We start from the raw sequence: 23,195 nt of genomic DNA, 5'->3' as shown, positions 1-23,195 counted from the left end.
CCACAAAATGTTAATGGAAATGATTTTCCTTGTTTTGTAAATGACACTATTTATTGAAAAATAAAGAAATATGAACATATGATATAGGAGTGAAACAAAAATGGTTCCTATATTCTTCCACATTCCCTTAGCATGTTATATCCTAAGCATGTACAAATAATTTAATTTTCTTAATAGTCTGCAGAAGTGCTTTTTACATTTAGAGGCAAGCTTGCTGTCATGATGTAACCCAAAATACAGGCAATGATATTTAAATCTCAAGTTTACTCATTGTGGGATTATAAATTCAGCTAATACAAGTTAGATATTAATATATATGTGTGCATATATATATCATGAATATGCAAGCTGGCAATAATTCTTGATTTGCAAATTTAAAATTATAATATTGGATTGTGCTTATCTCACTTGGAAGTTTTAGAATCTATATTTCCTTTAGCTACCACATTTAGTCTCTCAATTTATATTAAATATTGGGCATGGACATCAAATAAACCATTTCAATTTGTCACTTGGATAACCAAAACTAATCTTTTTTGACAAGAGCTAAAATTAGACTCAGAACACTCTAACTAACCTTAAGCTTTTTAAAGCCTCAAGTTATTTCCAAAGTCTTCATTAGTTACTCATTAGTAGGGATGTTCAAGTTTTCCACTTCATTTTCAAACTTACTTAAACTCGGCTTTCATTTTAATTCAGCTTCAATGTATATTACCTAATATGTGGAACCTGTGTTCCAGATATATTTCTCAATTTCCTACAGATATGCATTCATATTTTGGTTCCATTGGCTTCTATCCATTTTATTCATTACTTAAATCTCTATTGTCATTCTTGGTACAAATCAACTACATTTCTCCACAGAACTTTTCCTCACTGATTGCAACAAAATTAACTGAATCACTTCTGAATGATATTTAATTCCATATTCAGAAAATTCAATACCATACAGAAAGGCATTACAGTTCATGAGCAGTTTAGATATGCTTTAAAAAGAATTTAATGTGGAGTTATTCACTACTGTAGAGATATCGTAGATTCCCAATTCCTGGCTAAGTGAACACGGAATATAAAGAAAGTGTAAAGATGAGGAGAGATACCTAGGCCGGGGTTTGGGCTCACTGGCGCCGCCCCTGCCTCACAAGTGCAAGGTTCTGAGTTTGATCCTTGAAGAAGGAAAGAAAAAAGAAAGAAAGGAAGAAAGAAAGAAAGAAAGAAAGAAGGAAGGAAGGAAGGAAGGAAGGAAGGAAGGAAGGAAGGAAGACAGACACCTGCTGCAGTGAACATTCCTCAAATGGTTCTTGGTGAATGAATGATAAGCAGTACATTATTTGATGGTCTACTCTTTTACCAACTAGTCTATATACTTTGGTACTAGGGAAAATAAAAAGCAACATGTCACTGAATTTGGATTAAGAAAAGATTGTGTCAGGTTGCTGTATTTGTTTGGTAACATTTTCATATGAAAGGTAAAGTAGTTAAATTGTTGACTCCTATTTATAGTAGTTGTCAGTGAAAATGATAAATTAGAAAAGATAATTTTAACTGATGTATATATTTGCAAATTGTTCTTGTAATAAAAATTTATTGCAATGCATACTTTATTAAATGGGAAAATTAATAGAGAAAAACAAATTAATTTAGTAAAATAAAGTATTTTGCCTGAATATTACCTAAATGAGAAAAATCTCTTGGCATATCCATTTTACAAAAGAAAAGAAAATTTAGGAAGCTCTAAGAAAAGACTGCTTAAGAAAGTTGCCATTCAAAAAGCATATTGGTTCTTTCTTTAACACACAGTAAAACAAGGCAACTGTAGTTTGTATTCGTTTTAAAATATTCAGAAGGAACATAAAACAACAAACAATGAAAATAACAGATACTCTTCTTTAAGGCCTTACCATACACTAGGTGATACATCATATGCTTTATATATATTTTTAGTAATTTCTTTCTCACTAATAACTTATTAGAAGTCAAATAATTTACCCAACATCATATTGACATAATCAGAGACCATCAGAGATACAGGATAAACAAACTCCTGAGATCTTAACCTGCTACTCATTAAAGGTACAATTTGTGTTTTCTTTTGAGGCTGTCAGGGACCCCAAAATTGTTTTTGCTCAAACAATAACAACATCAACAAAAGTTACCCAATAGGTAACTGAGACACCTAATAGGTAACTACAAGTAGAACAAAGCTTAACCATTTTGTGTATCTCTCCTTTATTTCCCAAAACTTTAGATCAAATCCCTTCTCAGCTCTGCTTATAGGCATGTTAGTCATTTAGGGAGTGTGTTTCTAAAAGCATTCAGTACAATATAATATTGATTAGCTCTCAAGACAGAAGACACCAAGAGAAGACATTTATAGACATTCAGTGAGGGCTAAGACATCTCCAGTCACTGCCTCTAATCTACAGTCACTTGATTTCACTAGAGCCGCCATAAAACCGAGAGTGTCCCAAGCAGGAAGAATCATCTCATGAAGACTGAACTTCCTCTCAGACGGCAGGAACTTCTGGAGCCATTTTGTAGAACCAGAAGTGAAATAATGATTAACCAGTTCCCAGCCAACTCCAGCTGATCCATAAAAATCCAGACTGATCCTTTTCATCAGAGCTGTGCCCCCTGCAGCTCCTTAAGCTAAAATCCATATTTTCTTTTACTTTCTAATTCTAATTAATTTTCCTATGCATCTCACTGAAGTTTCCTAAAATTCATTTCTCTGACAATAAGTCAAGAACCTACTCCACAGAGCAAGTTGATGTCCTCATCTTCTCTTTGGGGGTACCTCTTCAGACCCCATCTAGGTGACAATATGACATATGATGATGGAACTGAGGTTCTAAGCCTGAGTTTATCTGATTCTAAAGTATACATGTTACAATATTGTAGCAACATTGAAAGAGAAATATCTAGAAAAGTTCAAAGGCTCAAAGAGAGTTTTACAGCAGCAGCCCATAAACTATTCTTGAGAGTTGGCTTGCAAAGGAAAAAGGAATATTTAAGTTTAACAAGGTGACAAGTTTTGAGAGAGAAAAATCTGGAGAAAAAAAGAGCTTTCAAAATATCAAAGCTATAAGTAGTTGGCCCAGGGCCAGGGAGGTCTAAGATCCAAAAACTTTAAAGGTTAAAAGATTTCTATAGAATAATAGAGTAAGCCAAGTATTTTGGTTAACCAAAATATATAAGTAGGTTTATTATAAACAGAACCAGTTACACAAAGTGTCTACATACTAGAGATTTTTTTTTTTTTTTGGTACTGAGGATCAAACTCAGGACCTTAAAATTGCCAGGCAGGCGTGGCGCCACTGAGCTACATCTCCAGCCAGGGATGTCATGTCTTAACTCAATTGATTCCTTTTTTATAGCTATGTGTAGGTGATGATTATGAAGAACACTTACTAATCACTTTTCTTGTTCCAGCTATTATTTTAAATGTTCTACATTTCATCCCAACAACTCTACAAGGCGGGTATTTCTACTCTTATTCCCATTTTAAGAAATATGTTAGGATGGATGTCAGAGCTCATACTCAGCATTATATTGTGCTGATATCATAGGTTAGTAATTATCATAATTAAGTAGTATTCTATTCATAATAATTGTCTTATTTAATAAAATTATTTTTTAAATTGGCTTTTTAAAATTTTTTTTATTTTTTGGTACCAGGGATTAAATTTGGGCCCTTGCACTTGCGCAGCAGGCGGCTAAACCACTGAGCTAAATCCCCGGTCAAAATGGCTTATTTTAAATGGTCACTTAGTATATACATAGAAGCTTGTGATATTTGGAAATGTCAATGGTGACAATTAGAATTAAGTACAGTGAAAATATCATTACTTCAATCTCTTACACTGTGCTAAGAAATGAGTTCTACTGATCTTATATTCTTTAGGATCTGTGATTCAATGTAATGTAAGTGAAAGAGGAAGTGTATATATTTCAGGATAGTTGCTAATTATTGAACTAATTATGTTTTAAAACCCAGGTAATACATTATGAACACGTTTTGATACTCTGTATAGTAATAAGGTAATGTTTTGTTATGTAAAAATAAACAATACTACAATCCTGCAAACTCATATATATATATATATATGATTATATAATACACAATTCATAAAATGGATAGCATCATTCATTTGTATATGTGACACTAATTGATTCTGAAATGTGGAAAATTGATGTAATTAGCAATAACAGAAATTTACATTGCATCAATAATTTTGTTTAAGTGAATAAATCTAAAATATTTCTTTGTATCTTAAGCAATGACTAGATTCTCTAATCAGGTAAGGAAAAATTGAAGTTCTTTGTACTTTAAGATATGGGAAATATTTGAAAATTAGACATATTAAAATTATTATGTCAAGATAGCCAATTAAAATTTATCACACTAAACTTGCATATATTAATGGATTTAAATGATTGTAACCTAATAAAGACTGAGTACTTGGATGAAATGTAAGTCTGAGAATAATTTTGACATTTTGATTTATCTGGAAAGCCCTATCTGGATTACTAAAATTTTCACATTCAGTCAAATCCCAACTTTTTATAAATATGATTGTAACATCAGTGAGTAATAAAACTTTTTGAAGAATAACTGAATAATTACAATGAAGTAAAATTTATGTGATGACTTTTGAGTTTCACTGTACTTTGGGAATATTAATAAAATTTATTGGAAATGTATTATACTAATGTACTATAACATTCTAGGAGATATTTTGGAGTCTCTAGTAAATAAATTAAATGAAGACTTCAAAAAAATTGGTTCTAGTTCCCTGAAATACCACAAGGTACGGATATTTTTTAAAAGTTTATATTCTTTCAGAGTTCATAACTGCAATGAAATTTTATTGAAATAATTTTCTTGAAATGTGTAACTATTCTTTCTATAAATTGAAAATTATAGGTGTAAAATATAAAGTCATCATTAATAAGCATAACTGTCACTTATACAATGGAAATAATGTTAATACCATGTATTTTGACTTTGTACTATCTGCTACATTTGAATAATTTAAAAATTACTTTACATACAATATCTATGAATGACAAAAATCCAAAACATATTACTTTAATATATAAATTCAACATTTTGAAATTATCCTAAAATTTCTTTTAGAAATAAAGGGTCAAAAAATTTAATATGATTCACAGGGTGGAGGAAGGGGGGAGGGGCACTAAACCATAGAATATAATTCAATAAAAACTGATGCTGTTAATTTTAGAAATTATTTAATTTTGTTTATACCAAAGAAGACATTTAAAGCAAGAGGAAAATTCAAATGTACATTTTGGGGGCCTCTCTGGTTACTGCCATCCTACCCCCTATCTGTAAAAGAAAGCTTGTTGGCATTAGGTTCCATCAATTCATTTGTGATTTCTAAATTAATTCTGAAGGAAACCACAACTTACTTGAAGATCCCGCTGAGTGTCTGCTATGTGCCTGACTCTTTTTTTCTCTGTTCACAGACAAAGTACTTCCACTGGTCATGGAAAAAAGGTCTAAATCCGTGTCTTCTCTGCTTACATGTCTTGCCTGGGAGCAATGGGAGAGAATGTATACAATCATGAAACAAAATATGGCATTTTCTGAATGCAGCTCACATTACCCCAAATAAACAAGCAGGCTCTGTCAAACAACCTTCTTCAAAATGATACCACAATCCTTTATTGCTGCCCAGGCAGAACAAATGCACTATGTCAAAGCATTTTTTGCAAATAAGAGCCGATTTTAAAATTGAGGTTTGCTATTTGAGTCTGTACAACAAAAGAAAACATTTTAGTACAGTAATTTTGATGAAAATCAATCTCAAAAGCAGCTGGTAAAATTTTAAACAGCTTAGCATCACTTACTTACCAAGTATATTATTTAATTCTTAATTGAATGTTAGAAATGTCATATTACATTATTTTCTGCAATGTTTATGTTTTGCCACTTATAAGTATTAGACTTATTAACAAAATTCCCTGAAATGCCTTTCATCCCATCTTTATATGCCACAAAGTCATATGATATCTAGTCTTTATTGAAACTATTATAAATATGAAATATTACATACCAAGTTTGACTTTGGGATAAATGAAATTATACAGAAATTTTATGATATATTATTTCAAGGACATAAAGATATGATTCTTATAAAATTACCTTTGTACTTTTATTACTACTTAAGACCAAACCTAGGAGTCAAAAGAATTGTTCCTTACTTAGAAGATCTTGTTTTACAGAATATCTAGTGCATGAAGTAAAGATTTATCATAGTTCATCTCTGAAGTGGAGGGAAATGCCATGAGGTGAAGAAAAAATCTTCCAGCTTCTAAGTGCTGGAATTTAACCCAAACCACAGTATGCTTGAGATCATATGAAAAATCATTGTCCATAATGTTTTATGTGAGGAAATTTAAGTTCAGCAAAATAAAGACATAAGAACACCCTCCACATGATGAGTTACAAAGACTGAAAGAGTTGCACATGTACATGAATGAGTGAATGGATGAGTGAAATCATATCTCCCCAATTTCTTTATCACTGGACAAAATTTGATGCATTTGTCATATACAATGTGATGCTTTGAAATTTGTATACACAGCAGAATGGAAAGATTGAGTGAATTACCTTGTGTATTACATCACACACTTACCATTTTTAAGTATTTTAATGTTGCTATTATTGAATTTAGAATAGGAACCACTGTATAATGTCAGGTAGTTTTGGACGAAACTGGCAAAGAGATATAATTGCACTGTTTAAAATCCTCAGTAGTAAATTGTTTAAAATGAAATCAATAAAAATTGGCCAATTTATGCTTGTGATTTGTATGAAGAATATGACATTTTTTTCTGGAATTTATCTCAATCTATGTACAGGAATATAAGTCCAAAATTCTGATTAGAATGGCTCCATCAATGCTAACACTTAAAAATAACCAGTTAAGAATCAAGGGGAAATACCAAAGCATTATTATATAGGTCAGACTAAATAAAAATTAAAACATTTTAATCATGTTTTCATATAGGGCAATCTATGCTTACCAAAAAGAGGTTAGCTATTATGTCTCAATGTTTAAAAATGAGATTTATTTCAATTTGATGACAAGATTTGATTTCACTACATCTATTTAAAAAGTAGAAATCCCAATTGCCCTGAAATAAAATGATATGTATAAGTTAAGACAATATTTGTGAACAAGAACCTTCCAAAAATTTCAAAATCATCTAAGTCAGTAGTATCCAGACTATCCTTCCAAATAACAAATAACTGATCCAAGCAGGTGCTGTGGTTCACACCTGTAATCCCAGCACTTGGGAGGCTGAGTCAGGACTGTGAGTTCTAAGCCAGCCTAGGCTATGTAGTGAGACCCTGACTCAAACAACAACAACAACAAAAGTGATATCAGTTTCTATATACATAGGGAATCAAATTAAAAGTAAAATGTAATAGGAAGACATGATTTCACATTAGTGCCATCTACCAGCTTAAATGGAAACTTAGAAGTTTCATAGACCAGTTATTATGTTTGTTAGTGCATCTAGTACATCCCATATGCATTAATATTTAGTTTCTATTTCTGAAAATATTGTCTTTCAATCTAATATCATTCTTCCTTTTATTGCAAACTAACAGAGAAATTGGAAAGAAAATACATTTTGTCTTCTATACCATGCAAAGAGAATATACAGATACTCTTCAGTACTCTCTTACATAAAATAGCACAGTCCTTGCCTATAACCTGCACAGCCTCTCCTTTGAATCTCCAGATTACTTATCATACCTAACACAATGTAAATGCTACAAGAGGTGTTCAAAATGTACAGTGAATATGTAGGTAAAACATATATTACAATAAAAGACATAGTGTCATTGATTCTTCTCAAAATACTCCCCTCTGTGAACACAATTATCTCATCATTGCTGCCACTTTCTGAAGCAGCCCTGATCAAAAGCCCACTTCGATAAAAAGTACGGTGATTGCTGCTGCCAAGGGCCATCCAACCAAAGCATTAGGGTGTGTCCTCACCCATCCAACTCACAGGAGCTGGCACCTTGAGACTTCTGGCTCTTCCCTACACCAAAAATGACCATGAAAGATAAGCTTTGGAATCCATTCAGCTCTAAGGGTACAACTGCAGGCACAAGAGGACTTCCAGAGCTGCATCAGAGTGTCAAGAAAGATGGTAGAAGTTTGTTCAAAGTGAGGGGAGTGTTTTGAGGAGGGTTTACGGCAATGTGTCTTTTACTGTAATCAGTTTTGAAATTAAACATTCACCATATTTTCCAATCACAAGTAGGGTATTTAAATAGTTATTATACTGAATTATGAAGGGAGTGATAACAAGAAAAAAGTCTGTATATCTTCAGTGCAGACAAGGTTTTTGATCATTTACATTCATGTTTGGTTGAATCAGCAAATAGAAAAGCCACGAGTATGAAGGATCTCTTGTATTTCAGAATGAAATAAGGAGCATGAAATTTGAAACAAAATTTTCTAAGTATTTGGATTCTAGTTCATCTCTAAGATTGGGAATTTAATTAAACAAACATTATCACTCAAACTGAGAATGGTGGCAGACGCCTGCAATCCTAGGATTCAGGAGGCTGAGGCAGGAGGATTGCTGAGAGTTCAAGACAGCCTGGACTACCTAGTGAGTTCAAGGCTAGACTGAAATACATAGTGAGATCCTGTCTCAAAAAAACCAAAAAAAAACTAAAAAAAAAAAGATTGTCTCTCAGTTAATAAAAACCAAGCAGTTCTTCCTTCTGTTTTTTTCATAAAATTTTAATGAATAATTATTTTAAAATTTTGTACTTTTGGAAGTAAACACATATTAAATAGCATTGTTTAAAAACAAATATGAATGTATTGTTACCAAGATTAGTTTTTTAAAAAGGAGAAATCAAGTGTTATAAAGTTGAAGTCATAAGCTACCTTGCAATTTTCTACATACATGTACTAAATTTTTGTGCAGTATATTCTTACAAATAAAAACAATGTTTCAGTGAACAGAAGATTAAATATAAGACTGTTACCCCATCAGATTATAATGGAGCTAAAATTTTTTAACTGCCTAGTGAGGTCATTGCTATGGCAACTTCATAGCGCTTTGCATTACTTGTATATTAGTGGTGATGCTGGTCTAAACAAACATACTCAATAGTCAGTTGTACAAAATTATAACACATAAAATTATACACAGTACATGTACTTGAAAATAATAAGACTATGATAATTCGGTGGTTTATATATTTGCTGTGTCACACATTCATTAATTTAGAGTGTACTACCTCTACTTACAAAAATCTCGCTGTAAAACAGTGTCACGTTATGCATTCATCAGATTCATACATCACTTTTTATCGCATCTCTTGATATATCATCAAGAGATCAGGCCAAGAGATTGACTTATGCCATGTAGGTTTTTGTAAATATATTCTATGATGTCTACATGATTAATCAATGACATTTCTCAGAATTGAGACCATAATGTTAAGTGAAATCAAACACACAAGTTCAAATAGTGAATGGCTTACTGATATGACATAAGAAAGTATAAACAAACAGCAAAGTGAAAGATAGATAGTATGAAGTATGGAGATCTTTTTCAAATGGGAAAGTAAATAAGAGGAGGGGAGGAAAAATGGGATTTAATAAAGAGAATTTAAGAAAAAAATGGAAATAGAGATTTTGCAAATGGGAATGGGAACAAGAGTTAGAGGGAGGAGGGAGAGATGGAAGTGGAAGGGAATAAAAAAGAATTAAGATGTGTTATATACATGTACAAATTACCCATGATAAATATAATCATTATGTACTGAAAGGATGTACTAATAAGAAATCAAGAAAATACGTCACTAGTGTTAACTGATAGATAACTATTATTTGTAAAATTAATACAAATGGTATCTTTTTTTCTGCAACTTGCTTTTTTCACTGTACTTCCAACTGTAAGATCTAATTTAATTTACCTTAAACATTTCAATAACTTGCAAATTATGACAAAATCACTATATGCTATAAATATACCACATCATCATTTGTACTATTTCTAGGCATAGGAGTGATTTAAAACTCTTGTTACTAAATTTGCAGAGATAAGTTATGCATATCCTCCCCTTCATAATACACCATCAACACTGCACAAATTCCTTTTCTTATACATCAAGGCAGAGGCCTCACTCTATAAAATATGTGAATGGAAAGGTACTTAAATGTATTAAAGATATACAGATACAATTTACACGCAATAAAATGCACAAACCTTAAACATGAAGTTCAATTATTTTCAAAGTTTTCATTTTGAAATTTTAGAACTTAAATTTCCCATGGAAGTGACAAAAAATAAAGTAAGATGTGTTATATACATGTATCAACTCCCCAGGAGAAATGTAATCTTTATTTACTACAAACACATACTAATAAGAAAATTGAAAAAGTTACCAAAAATTGTACTGAATGTTACAATACTGACTGTGACCTGTGCACCCTATACTCAGCTCTCCCCAGTGACAAAATTTTATATGAGAACAGTATGATTAGAAAAATCAGGACATTCATACTGGAGACAATAGTATTACTAAACTAAATACCTTCTTAGGATTTCACCAGTTTTTATATGGACTAAAATTTTTTATTTATAGTTCTCTGAGATTTTGTTATATGTACGATTCATAATAAATATCACCAGAAACAGAGTAGAGAATTGTTCCATATTACCAAAGAAACTCCTTTACTACCCTTTATAGTAATACTAGCCAGGTACATAACCATGGTGACCACTGATATTCTCTCTATCACTATAACTGTGATTTCGAGACTGCGAGTTGAATGGAATCATACAGTATAGAGTATTTTGAGATTGGCTGCTTTTTCTCAACGTAATCTTAAGGTCCATGGAAGTCTTTGTACTTAACTACATTTTACTCCCTTTTGTTTAATATCCATTGCAGGTATGTACCACTATGCATCTTTAAACAACGGAATGAGATTTTGTTTGTGTTAAGTTTTGGACTATTACAAATAGGGGACATGGGAGGGGTTAGGGAAAGGAAAGAAGGGAAAGGAAAAAAGTATGAGAAAAGGAAAAAATGGAAACAAAGTCTTTGTAAAGAGGGAGGAATGGAGGTGTTGAAGGGAGGACAGGGAATGGGGAAAAAATAAGAACAAGATACATCATGTAAAGGTACAAGTTCCCAGTGATGAATATAACTGTATGGTATACCTAAAATGTACCAATAAAGTTAATGAAAAAATATCGCTATGAGAATTTGGTAGAGTCAAGTTTTTGAGTGAAAGTTAATTTCTCTAAGAAAAATACTCAGCGACTGAATTTTTAGGTCATAAGAAGCTGACTATTTTTTTTCCAAGAGCATCTGTATGATTTGCATCAGCAGTGAGTGGGACACTATTTCTCTGCACACTCACCAGGAAATGTCATTTTAGTAACATATTTTTTAAAACTAACTTTATTTTAATTTTATCCCATTCCCCTTCACAGAATAGTCTCATATTATGACTTCAATTATTTTTCTAATTATTAATGATTTTCAGTGTCTTTTACGTGTTTATGAAAGAAAAAGAAAATATAGATTTTTCCTTTGTTGTTTGAATTTTCATTGTCTGAATCACGTTTTCTGAAAAGAAACTTAAATGTTTTTATATTTGAAGTAAAGTTTATTTTTATCTTTAACTTAACTTTTCTTTTGTTTTTTCGGTTTACATTTTTTATGTTCTCTTTATCCACCACAGGTTTATTTGTTTGTGGTTTTTTCGTTGTTGTTTTTTTTTTTTTTTTGGTACCGGGGATCGAACTCGGGACCTTGCACTTGCGGGGCAGGCACTGGAACCACTGAGCTAAATCCTCGGCCCTCCACCACAGGTTTATGGAGATTATTTTAGTATTTGTGATTTTACCTTTTATATTTAAATCCATAATTTATTTTAAATTCATTTTTGTGCATAGTGTGAAGTAGGAGTCTATGAATCTAGGTTCATTTTTTCAGGTAGAAACCTATTTGTACATTTATTGAAGGGTTATCCTGTCTCTTTTATTGCTTTGGTACTTTATAGAAAATTATTCACCCTCATTAGTATTGATATTCCTCATGATACATTATTCTTTGTCATTCAAAAGATGCTTCCATCTTAATGTAAGTAACAAGGAGTATTGATTACTGGCACTTTTTAGCAATTTTTGAATTGACGTAGTGTGAGTCTTTTACTTTTTCTTTTCTGAAGATTGCATTGGTCATTTGTATTTCCACATATATTTTAAAATTAGTTTGTCCATTTCCATCAAAAAACTTTATGAGATCATACTGAATCCATAGGTCATTTGGGGGAAACTGAAATCTTAACTTCCTCCTGGAGTAGGTCTGAAGAATAATAGGGCACACAAAGGCCGACTTTAACAAACACCAACGGATATCTTTTCAGAATGACTAGAAGAGCCTCCACCTTCAGTGCTCTGATCGTGCATGAACATTTCCACATTGTTGAGAGCACTTTGCACTGCTCTGTTTTCTAATGCTTACCATTCAGATGAGTAAAGTCTTGAGCGTTCTTGTTCTTATTTCCACTCTCTCATCTGGAAACTGAGCATCTTTCATATACGTTTATCCATTTGGGAATCATTTCTGTGAACTACTCATTTATATATTTTTTTCTAATGTACTCATTGGATTACTTGACTCAAAATCCATTATTTGCAAGAGATAATTTTATATTTAATTACTAAACTCTAGTTAGTTTTAGGCACTGAAAATAGTTTGCTCATGTCTGTCACGTCTATTAACCTTTTCTATAAAATCCTCCATGGAAAAGAATCTTAGATTTGACAGTCAATTCCACTGATTTTTGCCATCTTATTTGATGTAGTATATCTTTTAAAAGAAGATTTTATTTACTGCTAAGGCACAAAGATATCCTTTACTTTTATCTTATCTGGTTTGGGGATTTTCAGTGCTTCTAAAATCCATACTAAATCCTCTCCACTGTTGTACAGACACTTTTACCACCTTATCGTAGAAAGCATTCCAATACAGTCATAGGTCTATACCTGAGCTCATTAGGAACTCTCTTCATCCAAGCCTGTGACAGTACAATAAAGTTTGCGTTAGTTTTGTACTAAGTCTTCGTATAAAAATTGCTCTTCTTTTTACACACACACACACACACACACACACACACACACACACATATTTTTTCCCTGCCTTGAGTTTTTGTGTCTCAAGGCCCATTTCAGAGAAATTTTTCAAGTGCCCCCCAATCAGCTGTGATATCGGTTAGGATTACTTTTAATTTATACATGTATTCAGGCACTTTTTTTTTTTCTTTTTGGTGATACTGGCGATTGAACCCAAGGCCTTCATTCTGAGCTATATGTCCAGCCATTTATATTTTTTTTAAAAAAATTTGAGATAGGTTCTCATTAAGTCAATAACTTGGTCAGGCTAGGCTTCATTCAACCTGTGATCCTCCAGCCTGGGCCTCTCAGAGATCTGGGATTGCAGACATGTGCCACCATGTCTGGCTCCGTCGATATATTTTATATACTGAGTTGATGTATTCATGAATGGACAATTTAGTGCTACCATACCCTGCCCATGTCAAGTTTAACAACAAAGTCCAAAACTTGCATTTCTAAGAAAGTTTCTGCCTGCTGTGTCTCAATTGAACCTCTCTAAGGAAATTGTGTTAGCTAAGAAAACTGTCTTGTCCAAACACCAGGAGCAAAGAAGCCTGGTTCTCTTGCCCCAAGCTATATCAACCACAGGGCTTACTTCCTTCGCTGCAGCTATTCTGAAGTTCACCTTCTCTTCCTGTTAAATCCTGCTTCTTTTTTCCCCTCTACTAGAGATTAAACCCTGGGCCTTCACCCTGAGCTATATCCTCAGACTTCTAATTTTTTTTTTTTTAACACAAGGTTTCACTACATTGTTATGTTGCCCAGAACAGTCTCCAATGGATCCATTGTGATCCTCCTGCTTCAGCCTCCTAGATTACTGGAATTACAGTTGTTTGCTACCCCAACCAAGTATCTTTCATTTCCTGGAGAAACTGTTCCTGAAAGCTTCCCTCAATAAATTTTCTGCACTCAAGTTTCAAGATCTCAGAGTATGTTTCTTGGAGAACCTGAAATATGAATCTCTTCTGGAAAATCCTCAAGTTTTTCTGGATACATTTAATTCAATTAATAATACAATTGTTTTACTTTTGACATGCTTTCCAATAGATTGTTAATGTAATAAAAATGATATTTTTGTTTCTGTTTTTCTTATTCCTGCCTGTCCTGTTGCATACTTAGGTCTTGCTAAGAAGAAAAGAGATGTTCTTTACTAGCTTCTTCAAAATCCAGGATTTAAATATTGGATTATGGTTTATCCTGTCCGCATTGTCAAAGTTTAGGGGAGAATGTTCTTGCTGATATTTATACTTATCCCTATTAAGAAATAACCCACTTGCAGGGGATTTAGCTCAGTGGTTCCGTTGCCTGCCTTACACATGCAAGGACCTGAGTTTGATCTCCAGTACCAAAAAAAGAAAGAAAGAAAAGAGAAAGAAAGAAAGAAAGAAAGAAAGAAAGAAAGCCACTGTATTTTTGCACTGCTTCTGATATGAAGTCCACTGCCAATCCAATTGCCATTCTTTTGTAGGTAATCTTCAAATTCACTAATTCTCTCATATTGTATACAGTATTGTATGCAGTCTAGGCCTATATTTCAATGATTTTTAATTTGTATATCTCTCTAATCTTTACAACATTTGGTCACTTTTGTTTCATAATTTTCTTTCCTTTTATTTTGGGTATAATTTACATATCGTCAAGGTTTATATATATATATATATATATATATTTATTTATTTATTTATTTTATTCTTTTTTTTTTTTGGTACTGGGGATCGAACTCTGGTCCTTGCGCTTGCAAGGCAGGTGGTGGAACCATTGAGCTAAATCCCCAGCCCAAGGTTCTTATATTTAAGCAACAGTTGCAGTCACTTGTTTTCATTTTTCTCTTAGTTGTGGTGTGGTTCCAACTGGGAAATCATCTGTCTTTCATCTCCTGGTACAGGTGACTCCCTAGCACATGGCAACACACTTGCTCCAGGCTTCAGTCAGCCCAGTGTCCTCCTGACTTAAGTCACCAATCTCTTCACCCGCCTCTACACACAGGATCAAAACATCTGTGTGTTTCTGCTCCACTCCAATTTGCCTTTCTTTTGTGTTCACTTATACCATTTCAATGAGAAAAAAACCAGCATTTATTATTGCTATATATTTGTATACAGGGCTATGGACAAAGAGGATTAATGGCTGAGGATTAATCTTGTAGAACCATTTAGACAGTAATCTAATACATTCTCATTCATTTTTAAATATGTAATAAGTAAATATTTCTTTTATCACGGCATTTCTTGCTACTTTTGTTTTCTCCATTATTGCTCTAAAGTGGGCACTGACCAATCTGTGCCAAAGTGTAGTCAATAATATGTATAGTGCTAATAGCCTGAAAACCATTTTTCCTTGGGTAATCTGCATGGTACTCTCCCAGAGGGATCTGTATTAAATTGCAAGAAGATATTTAATGAAGTTGTATTTTGAATCTGTACATATTCTATATTTTTATAAATATGTAAGTTTTAGCTAGCTGTTATACTATTTTGTTCCTCCTTCTGGAAAACTCCTTGAACAAACTGTTCGTAAAAATGATATAACTGCACTAGACACCATATTACTCATTTATACAAAAATACATTATCTTTATTTGAAATTTTAAATGGAAAACTAAATTATAATAAATTTCCTTAGTAAATGTAGAGTCTGAGCAAGGAATACTAGTTGTTTGGTGTAAATGGAAGCTGTTATAAAGTTAGGGTCACCTGAATTATCTATTTTTACCTGCCAAAGATTCTACACACTTTTGTCACTGTTCATAGGATGAAGTTTCTCATTCTGTGGGACTCATTTTTTTCTGGGCCATATATTGGCTATCATCTTGGCTTACATACTCTTCCTTCTAATAGCACTTGATACAATTGAATGCAGCAATGCATATACAGTGCTATTGTCTAATGTTTAGGATTTGGTTTCCCTTGTAGCTCCAATTATTTACCTTTGGAATAAGTGCTAATTCATTCTATAATACTTAGAGTGATTAAGCTCAGAATTTCTTTTTTTTTTTATGGCTTTCTGAGTTGTGAGGATGTCTTACTATTTTCCTTGAGTCCACAAATTCTACTTTTTAACATTTTCAAGAAATTCATTTCAGTAAGAAACTTCCATGCAGACTAATTTTATTTCAAAATGGTAGCATGCTAATAATTTTATGTGTCAACTAAAATTAATATTTTGAAGCAATGTCATATTATAAATTTATAAATCAAGAAAACCTGTTATTATTTTAACATGGTATTTTGAAGTCACTCGCAAGTAGATATAGTTGAGATATTTTCATAGTTTAAATTAATTATGAGCATATTTAAAGTATCATTTATTGAGCACTGGTGACTGTAACATTTTTCTATAACTTTAAACACATTTCTTACCACAAGTTGAACTCTTCTACCATTAAGTACATCTGGATCTAACTCAGGCAAGAAGTGATTGCTGCATCGTGACAAAAAGAGAAAATATTATAATATAAATGTACTGGAAGATATGAAAGAAATTCCCATGTGAAAAATTTGGGCAACATCATCATTTATAAAATGGAAATAATGGTCTTGTTAAATTAAGTCTAGGCAAAGATAAATAATAATGTACATCTTTCTGTAGTTACTTTGAAATTCCAATTTCTACATGACTAACACTGCCTTTCTTCAACAAATAAAAACATATCAAATGGCAAGAATTTGAAAGCATTAATAGTGATAGTTCATGCTATAAAAAATTTAAATGTTTTGTATATATTTATTTATATACTGTACTTCAGTTGTCTTTTGAGAAAAGCATAGCTTTAAAGCAGTTGTAGGATAGTTAATGCATTACACTAATTCTTATAATGAACATTTATTTTAATTAACGTGGACAGAAGTGCTTGCACAATTTTTCTTAAAATATTCCTTTAGAAGTTATATTTTCAAAACAAAATGACATGACTAAATGCTTACTAGTTTATATACTTAAATACAGATCATTTATTGGTGATATTGCTAAACATTGAAGCATATCTAAAATTCATCCTGAAACACCTTGCTTCTAATTTTCTATGTATTATATCTATACTAATGCTCTTATATTTGGCTAATATAAATGTTAAGTGATGGATTCTGCTCCATTTATTTACACTTATAAGGCTGCTATGATTAGTACCAACATAAAATCATTTCCATGAATTTAAAGACTTGACAATAAAATTACTCAAATATTTATGGCTTTATTTTTACTTCCTTTGTTCACAAAAAACATGGCCCAATTCAAATTATAAAATGTCTTAATTTTATTTTCATTTATGCTCCCATATAATTTCCATATTTTGAAAAGAACTGAATGGATAAATATCATCACATATGGAAGTTCAACTCATATGTTATTACAAAGGGCAAAATTATAGTTTTAACTGCCAAGTTTATAAATGATAACAAATAAAATACAAACAATATATGACATTTACATTTGTACACCATACTTTCATGTTTCATGCTCTAATGTAGAATAATTTGTCTGGGTTAACTGTTGGTGTTAAGCATTACAGAATAGAGTTCTTTCTAATTATTTTATGGCAAAATACATAAGGAGTGATTGAATCTATTTTATATGAAAGGCCTGTTTATAACCTAGTAACATGGTGCATTGGCCCTTGGCTATAAAGTCATGTTTGTGTTAGCACAATTAACCTAGGTTTCAGTTTTCAAGATGTGTTTACAATGCAAAAATCTAATTTAAAGGAAATGACCTCACCTTTTCATATTTCTGGAACTAGTTGTTTCATGAACCCCAACCTGTGTGTGAAGCCACTCGTATGTATATGCTGTACTCTGTTCCAATTTTTCATTGGCAGAGGTGTCTTTGTAGATTAAGTCATCTTCCTTACCTGGGGAAGACATATGGAAAGTTTGTTATTTAAGGAAATAAACTCTGGCCTTGCAGCTCAGTTAAGGGTAACAATTTCATCACAAGGTTGAAAAAATTACTGACCAATTCATGGTGACTAAATCATCTGCAAGAAAAATAGTTTCAATCACTTAAAAATGAAGTATTTTCTCTGCTTGAGTTTCAAACCCATCTATGTTGAAAAAATAAAGGAAATGTTTTACAAAAACACCATTTTAAAGATTTATGCTTTAATTTTTAATTTAAAAATTTGGTTATTTTTGTTCAACAATGAAATTCTAATATAAAAAGAACATCTGTTTGCTGTCAAGTCATTCTAGGCTAATTTTCAAATCTAATTGCACTTACACCAGCCTTATCCATATGTAGAAATTGTAGATTATATTGAGCACATTTGAAACAGGATTTTCACTGTATATAAAACTGAGCTTGGTTTGTATAAGCTGATAATACATTTTAAGCTAGGAATATAGTTCATCGGGTTTCAAGGAATTTATGCTTATTGTATAGCAGCTATTTCAAGGATAGGGAAAGTATAATAATAAAGATGAATATGGAAAAAATTTGAGATGAGAAGTTATACCACATAAGAATAAAAGGTTAACAAATATAAAAATCAGTAAACTACTTTTGAAAATGGAAAAGGAAAATTGAAGCCTCGTATTCAAATAATAAAAATTACTATACACACACACACACACACATATATATATATATATATATATATATATATTCTTTCATATATATATGAAAGAAATCTCCAGCATGTAGATACTGGTGCTATATCCATGCCACTCATTTCAGCGTCACACTGAAGACACCCGTTTTAGAGCCTTCTTTATTGATGTCATGACCAAGAAATATTTAGACCTGTTAGCTCTGTAAGCCTGCTTAATTGTACATCATAGGGAGAATACCTCTCAAAAAGTAACTTATGGTAATTAAACTCATAAAAATGGTTTAAAATCTGGTTTTTAAAATGTCAGCCTATTTGTTTGAAATATTATCTCATCATAGATGTTTGCAGAAAGTCAACATATTTTCAAATTATTTGGGGAAAATGAACCATGTTATAAAGCATATTTTGAATGAATGGTGAATGTGCACAGATGCACTCCTATGTGTACACCAAGTTAAACGTTTCATTGTGAACATGTTGAGAATAATACCTCTAAAACGTAATTTTTCCATAATTAATCTATCAATACAATGGCTAGTTTTCAATTCAGAGATGTTGAAGTCAATTCTCAGGAAAGTTAAAACACTTTGTTTTCCTAAACTCTAAGTTCCACTTACTTTTTATACCACTTGTTTCCAAAGTGGCCACAATCCTTGCATGCTGAGCTTATCCCAGCTCTTCAACAGTTGATATAGAGGGAAAATTAGAGGACAGAGAAACAATTGCTTTGCGTATCTGATCTGACCACTAAATATGAGCAGCACAGTTCTGATAAATAGCTTCATAAACATGTAGAAACTAAGTTATATACTCCAAGGGAAGATTTGGAGTTGCTAAAGTCAGTTATCACATAGAAGTAAGTCCTCCTCTGCAGAGTCCTAGCTTCACATCTACTACCTTTTTTAGTTGACCAGAGTATATGCTGAACCCAATTGGTCAGTGACAGAAAACAGCAAGACTGTGACTCTGATGATCAACTGAGCCCACTATGTAGAAAATTCATTGTTAACAAGTGTACCTTCAGTTGAAATAGAAATGACTCTTGGCTTTCTGTTTTTTAATAAACAGTGATACATACTTGCAATAGTCACTTTTAAAGCACTTCATTCTGGAAAGTTTTCTTCTACTCTACAGCACTTCATAAACCCTAAGCAGTTTTACAACAGAACTCAGCCAAGGTTCTAAGCAATTCATGAGTGAAGAGGAGAGATTTCATGGCAAAGGTCCAACTCATAATAACAATTTTCTCCCTAAGTCATGGATTAGTATATTGACAAGGTCTCAGTGTTAGAAAGAAAACACGCATGGGGTGAAGGTAGATGTAATTAAAAATAGTACGATTTGAATGCTGGTGAAAACGATTCTGTCCTAGACAAACCATTTCAAGGTCACTCTTATCACTTAGAAGTAGAAAGTAAGATTATCTTTAAAAATGCTAAAGTCCTTCTATTTGCATCTTTGTAAGAAGGCTAAAAGTGACCTGGACTATTTAAAGGAACTGTTGAAATTTTATTAGTAATACAATACATCCCCATTATAAGCAATTCAGAAATTAAAAGTTCAAAGGAAATAAAACCTGCAAAACTTCCACTATCCAAATACAGCCACTCAATAACATTTTAAAGCATGCTGTTATGGTTCTTTTGCATAGACTTGTTTTATTTTTGGTTTACATTGTAACTACATGTATTCTTCATATCTCTTCAGTTCATGCTACAAAAATGCATTATATTTAATAAAAATTTCATCTTAAATATAATTTTGGTGATTTGTACTTGTTAACACAATAAATTAGTGATCATCTACCCTAATCCATTTTAAATATGAAACTGAAAATACTATGTCTAAAAGTGTAATATTTTAAGAAATTTGGTACAATATGTATTCACAAATAGTTTTTAAAAGGCTGCACTAATCTACCACGACCTGGAAGAGGTTCATTTGTTAGAGTTGCAGTTCAATGTTGATATGTTAAAAATTTTAAAGATGTTAATAATTTGAGATGTTATTAACATTTGAGTTGTTAATAATTTAATATTATCTGATTCTAGTCTTAATGTATGTCTTTCCTGCTAGTAAAATAGTCTATGTTATTATTTATTTTGGGTTATATTTGTGAAAAATCTTTCTAATTCTCTCCAATTAAGTACTACATCCAGGAATTTTCCTTCATGCTTTTAAACCAACCGTTCGCAAATTCCTTGTTATTATTGGTGCAAATAATTTCTTTTTTGTCTTTAGCTGATTTTAGTTTCTATTGTACTTTAAAAAAGGGTACGTTTTCTTGTTCTCCATGTATGTAAATTTGTATATTTGCTAAATATCTTCTGAACTATAGAACATTCTGCCTTTATAAGTTTGTATTTCCCAATACAATAAACTGCATGAGTTGTAAGAAGATTTAGGGACAAATTCTACAGCCTCCCAATATTTCATCTTTCATGGCAAAAGGAATTTCATTCTCTATTTCCTCACTTTTCATTACCTCCTTGATTTACTACAATCTGATTTGCCAGATTGTAGTAACTGAATTGAAATTGTGCTTACTAAGAAAGCCTAAAATTGTTTTTATCTAACAAACATTAATTCTCTGTTTTCATTGATTTCTTTGTTCATTTTAATCATATATGCCTTTGTCTAAGAACTCCTCTCTGCAGGTCTTTGAGACACTGGATTTTAACACCAGATTTTTTTTTTAGTAGTACATATTTGTACTACATAATGCTTACATTCCTTGTGGAGAGTTGGTACATATACACAACACATCTTAATTCCTTTTTTATATCTCCTTTCCCTTCCCTCCTTTTACTCTCCTCATCTCTTGATCCCCCCATTTTTTGTATATGTTTGTACTATATAACATTCACATTCCAGAGGTGGAGCTGGACATGTACTTAACACATCTGAATTCCAAGTGCTTCCTTTCAGGTTCATTGGCAGAATCTTTAGATGTTGGTGCTTCCACGTCCAAAAGAATCTCAGAGCCTATGCTGTATGCCTGTCTATGTACTGGCTTCTGATGATAGTTGATCAGACAGACTTAGTTTTCTATGTCATGGGGCTAGCCAAGTAGAGCATTAGCTTTTCCTAACTTCTATTTTATCCTCCTGAGCATATTTCATATTTCCAGCTGGACTTTAGGACACCAAATTGCCTTTACTATTATCATCTTACTAAATTTTTTTGCTTGAATTCTTTAGTTACCCAGATCAGATATTCTGTAGCCAATAACAAAAGATAGATCTAGTCTACTTTCTGGGTATCCCACTAATCTGGTTCCTCTTTTCTATTACACCTCAACCATGGTACTTCAGGCTTCACTTTTAAGAGAAGCAAACAGGCTTGTGTATGGTGACTTGTGCAACAGCACCTTTATTATCTCTCACAAAAGGCACGCCTTCTCCTAAATCCAACATCTTCAACCATGCTGTAGACCTATAATTATTCCATGTAATCTGGAATTACACTTGATCTTAGCCAAAAGACTGAGAAGCAATAATGTAATCTGGAATTTATTGCTATTAGTTTTCATTTGTCTTCTGTATTTTCAGTACCTGTCAAAAATGCTTTTTACTCTTCTCTCTCCCTCTCTAATCAGATAAGTTTCTTGAACAATCTCACTTGCCATTTATGCTTTAGACCTGAGCAATATTCAATTTCTTCATGATACTATTTCACTGGGACAGTGCACATAAAATCACCATACTGTTAAAATTTAGGCCTTTTTGAATTTACTATGTTACCAATTTCCTCTATGGTATTACACACTACTGTCCATTTCTTCCTTCTTGAAAGGCTTGTTTCCTCTGGATTTTGTTTCACTATATTCTTCTTGTTTTTTTTTTTTTTTTTTTCAGTTTTTTGGCCAAACTCTACAGTGTTGTTGAAGAGCTTCTTTTCCCTGGTCATCCACTCTTCTTAGGATTCATCTCTGGAGTTTTCTAATGTGGTCCTTTCTAATTCTTAGTCTGCACTGGCCTTGTATGATGATTTCCTTTCAAATTCTCCAATCTTCATTTTTATCTTCTTTTTGGACAAGTATCCAAACCCTATGTGCCCCACAGAGTCCTCAAACCAATAGATGAAACTTGTTTCTTCACTGCTTTTGATTAAACTCAAAGATTTTTTTGCAAGCCATACAGGTCTTGGTTTACGCCTTCAGGTGCATCTGTTAGGATCCTACCTTACTGCCCTAGGCATCTTATAGTTACTTACATGCTCCCTTTGCCCACATACTTTTCCTTATACAGCTTTCTGTCTGGCATTCTCCGCTTAACCAGTGACAGTCCTGTTTCAGATTATCAGGTTTTACTTCAGAAATTACATTCTTGGGGGGTAAACTTCCTGATCTCCCATCAGGATACTTCTTACTGAAATTAGTGGAGGGCTGCTCATCCCAGAGGACCCTACAAAGACAGCATGACAGCATTTATTACATTATACTTTT

General features: G+C 32.3%; 1 protein-coding gene across 4 annotated transcripts in view; it reads right to left on the bottom strand.

The window, feature by feature from the left end:
- The window catches only part of LOC101723938 (ALX homeobox protein 1), a 247,726-nt gene that overhangs the window by 53,538 nt on the left and 170,993 nt on the right, over positions 1–23,195 (bottom strand). For 3 of the 4 annotated variants that reach the window (XM_087192559.1, XM_013066581.3, XM_087192560.1), the window contains 3 exons: positions 17,917–18,049; positions 16,563–16,623; positions 5,434–5,557 (listed from right to left, as the gene is read on the bottom strand). In XM_087192559.1, the coding sequence (XP_087048685.1) occupies positions 5,434–5,557; positions 16,563–16,623; positions 17,917–18,049 (318 nt within the window). Of the gene's footprint in view, positions 1–5,433; positions 5,558–16,562; positions 16,624–17,916; positions 18,050–23,195 lie in introns of those variants that run through there. The other variant, XR_015443501.1, reaches the window with a different exon arrangement.

This window comes from Heterocephalus glaber, unplaced genomic scaffold (assembly GCF_053883595.1).
Source record: "Heterocephalus glaber isolate CG9 unplaced genomic scaffold, H.glaber_assembly_v1.0 deba00001572, whole genome shotgun sequence".
NCBI lineage: Eukaryota > Metazoa > Chordata > Mammalia > Rodentia > Bathyergidae > Heterocephalus > Heterocephalus glaber.
This window is presented reverse-complemented; position numbering and strand designations above follow the sequence as displayed.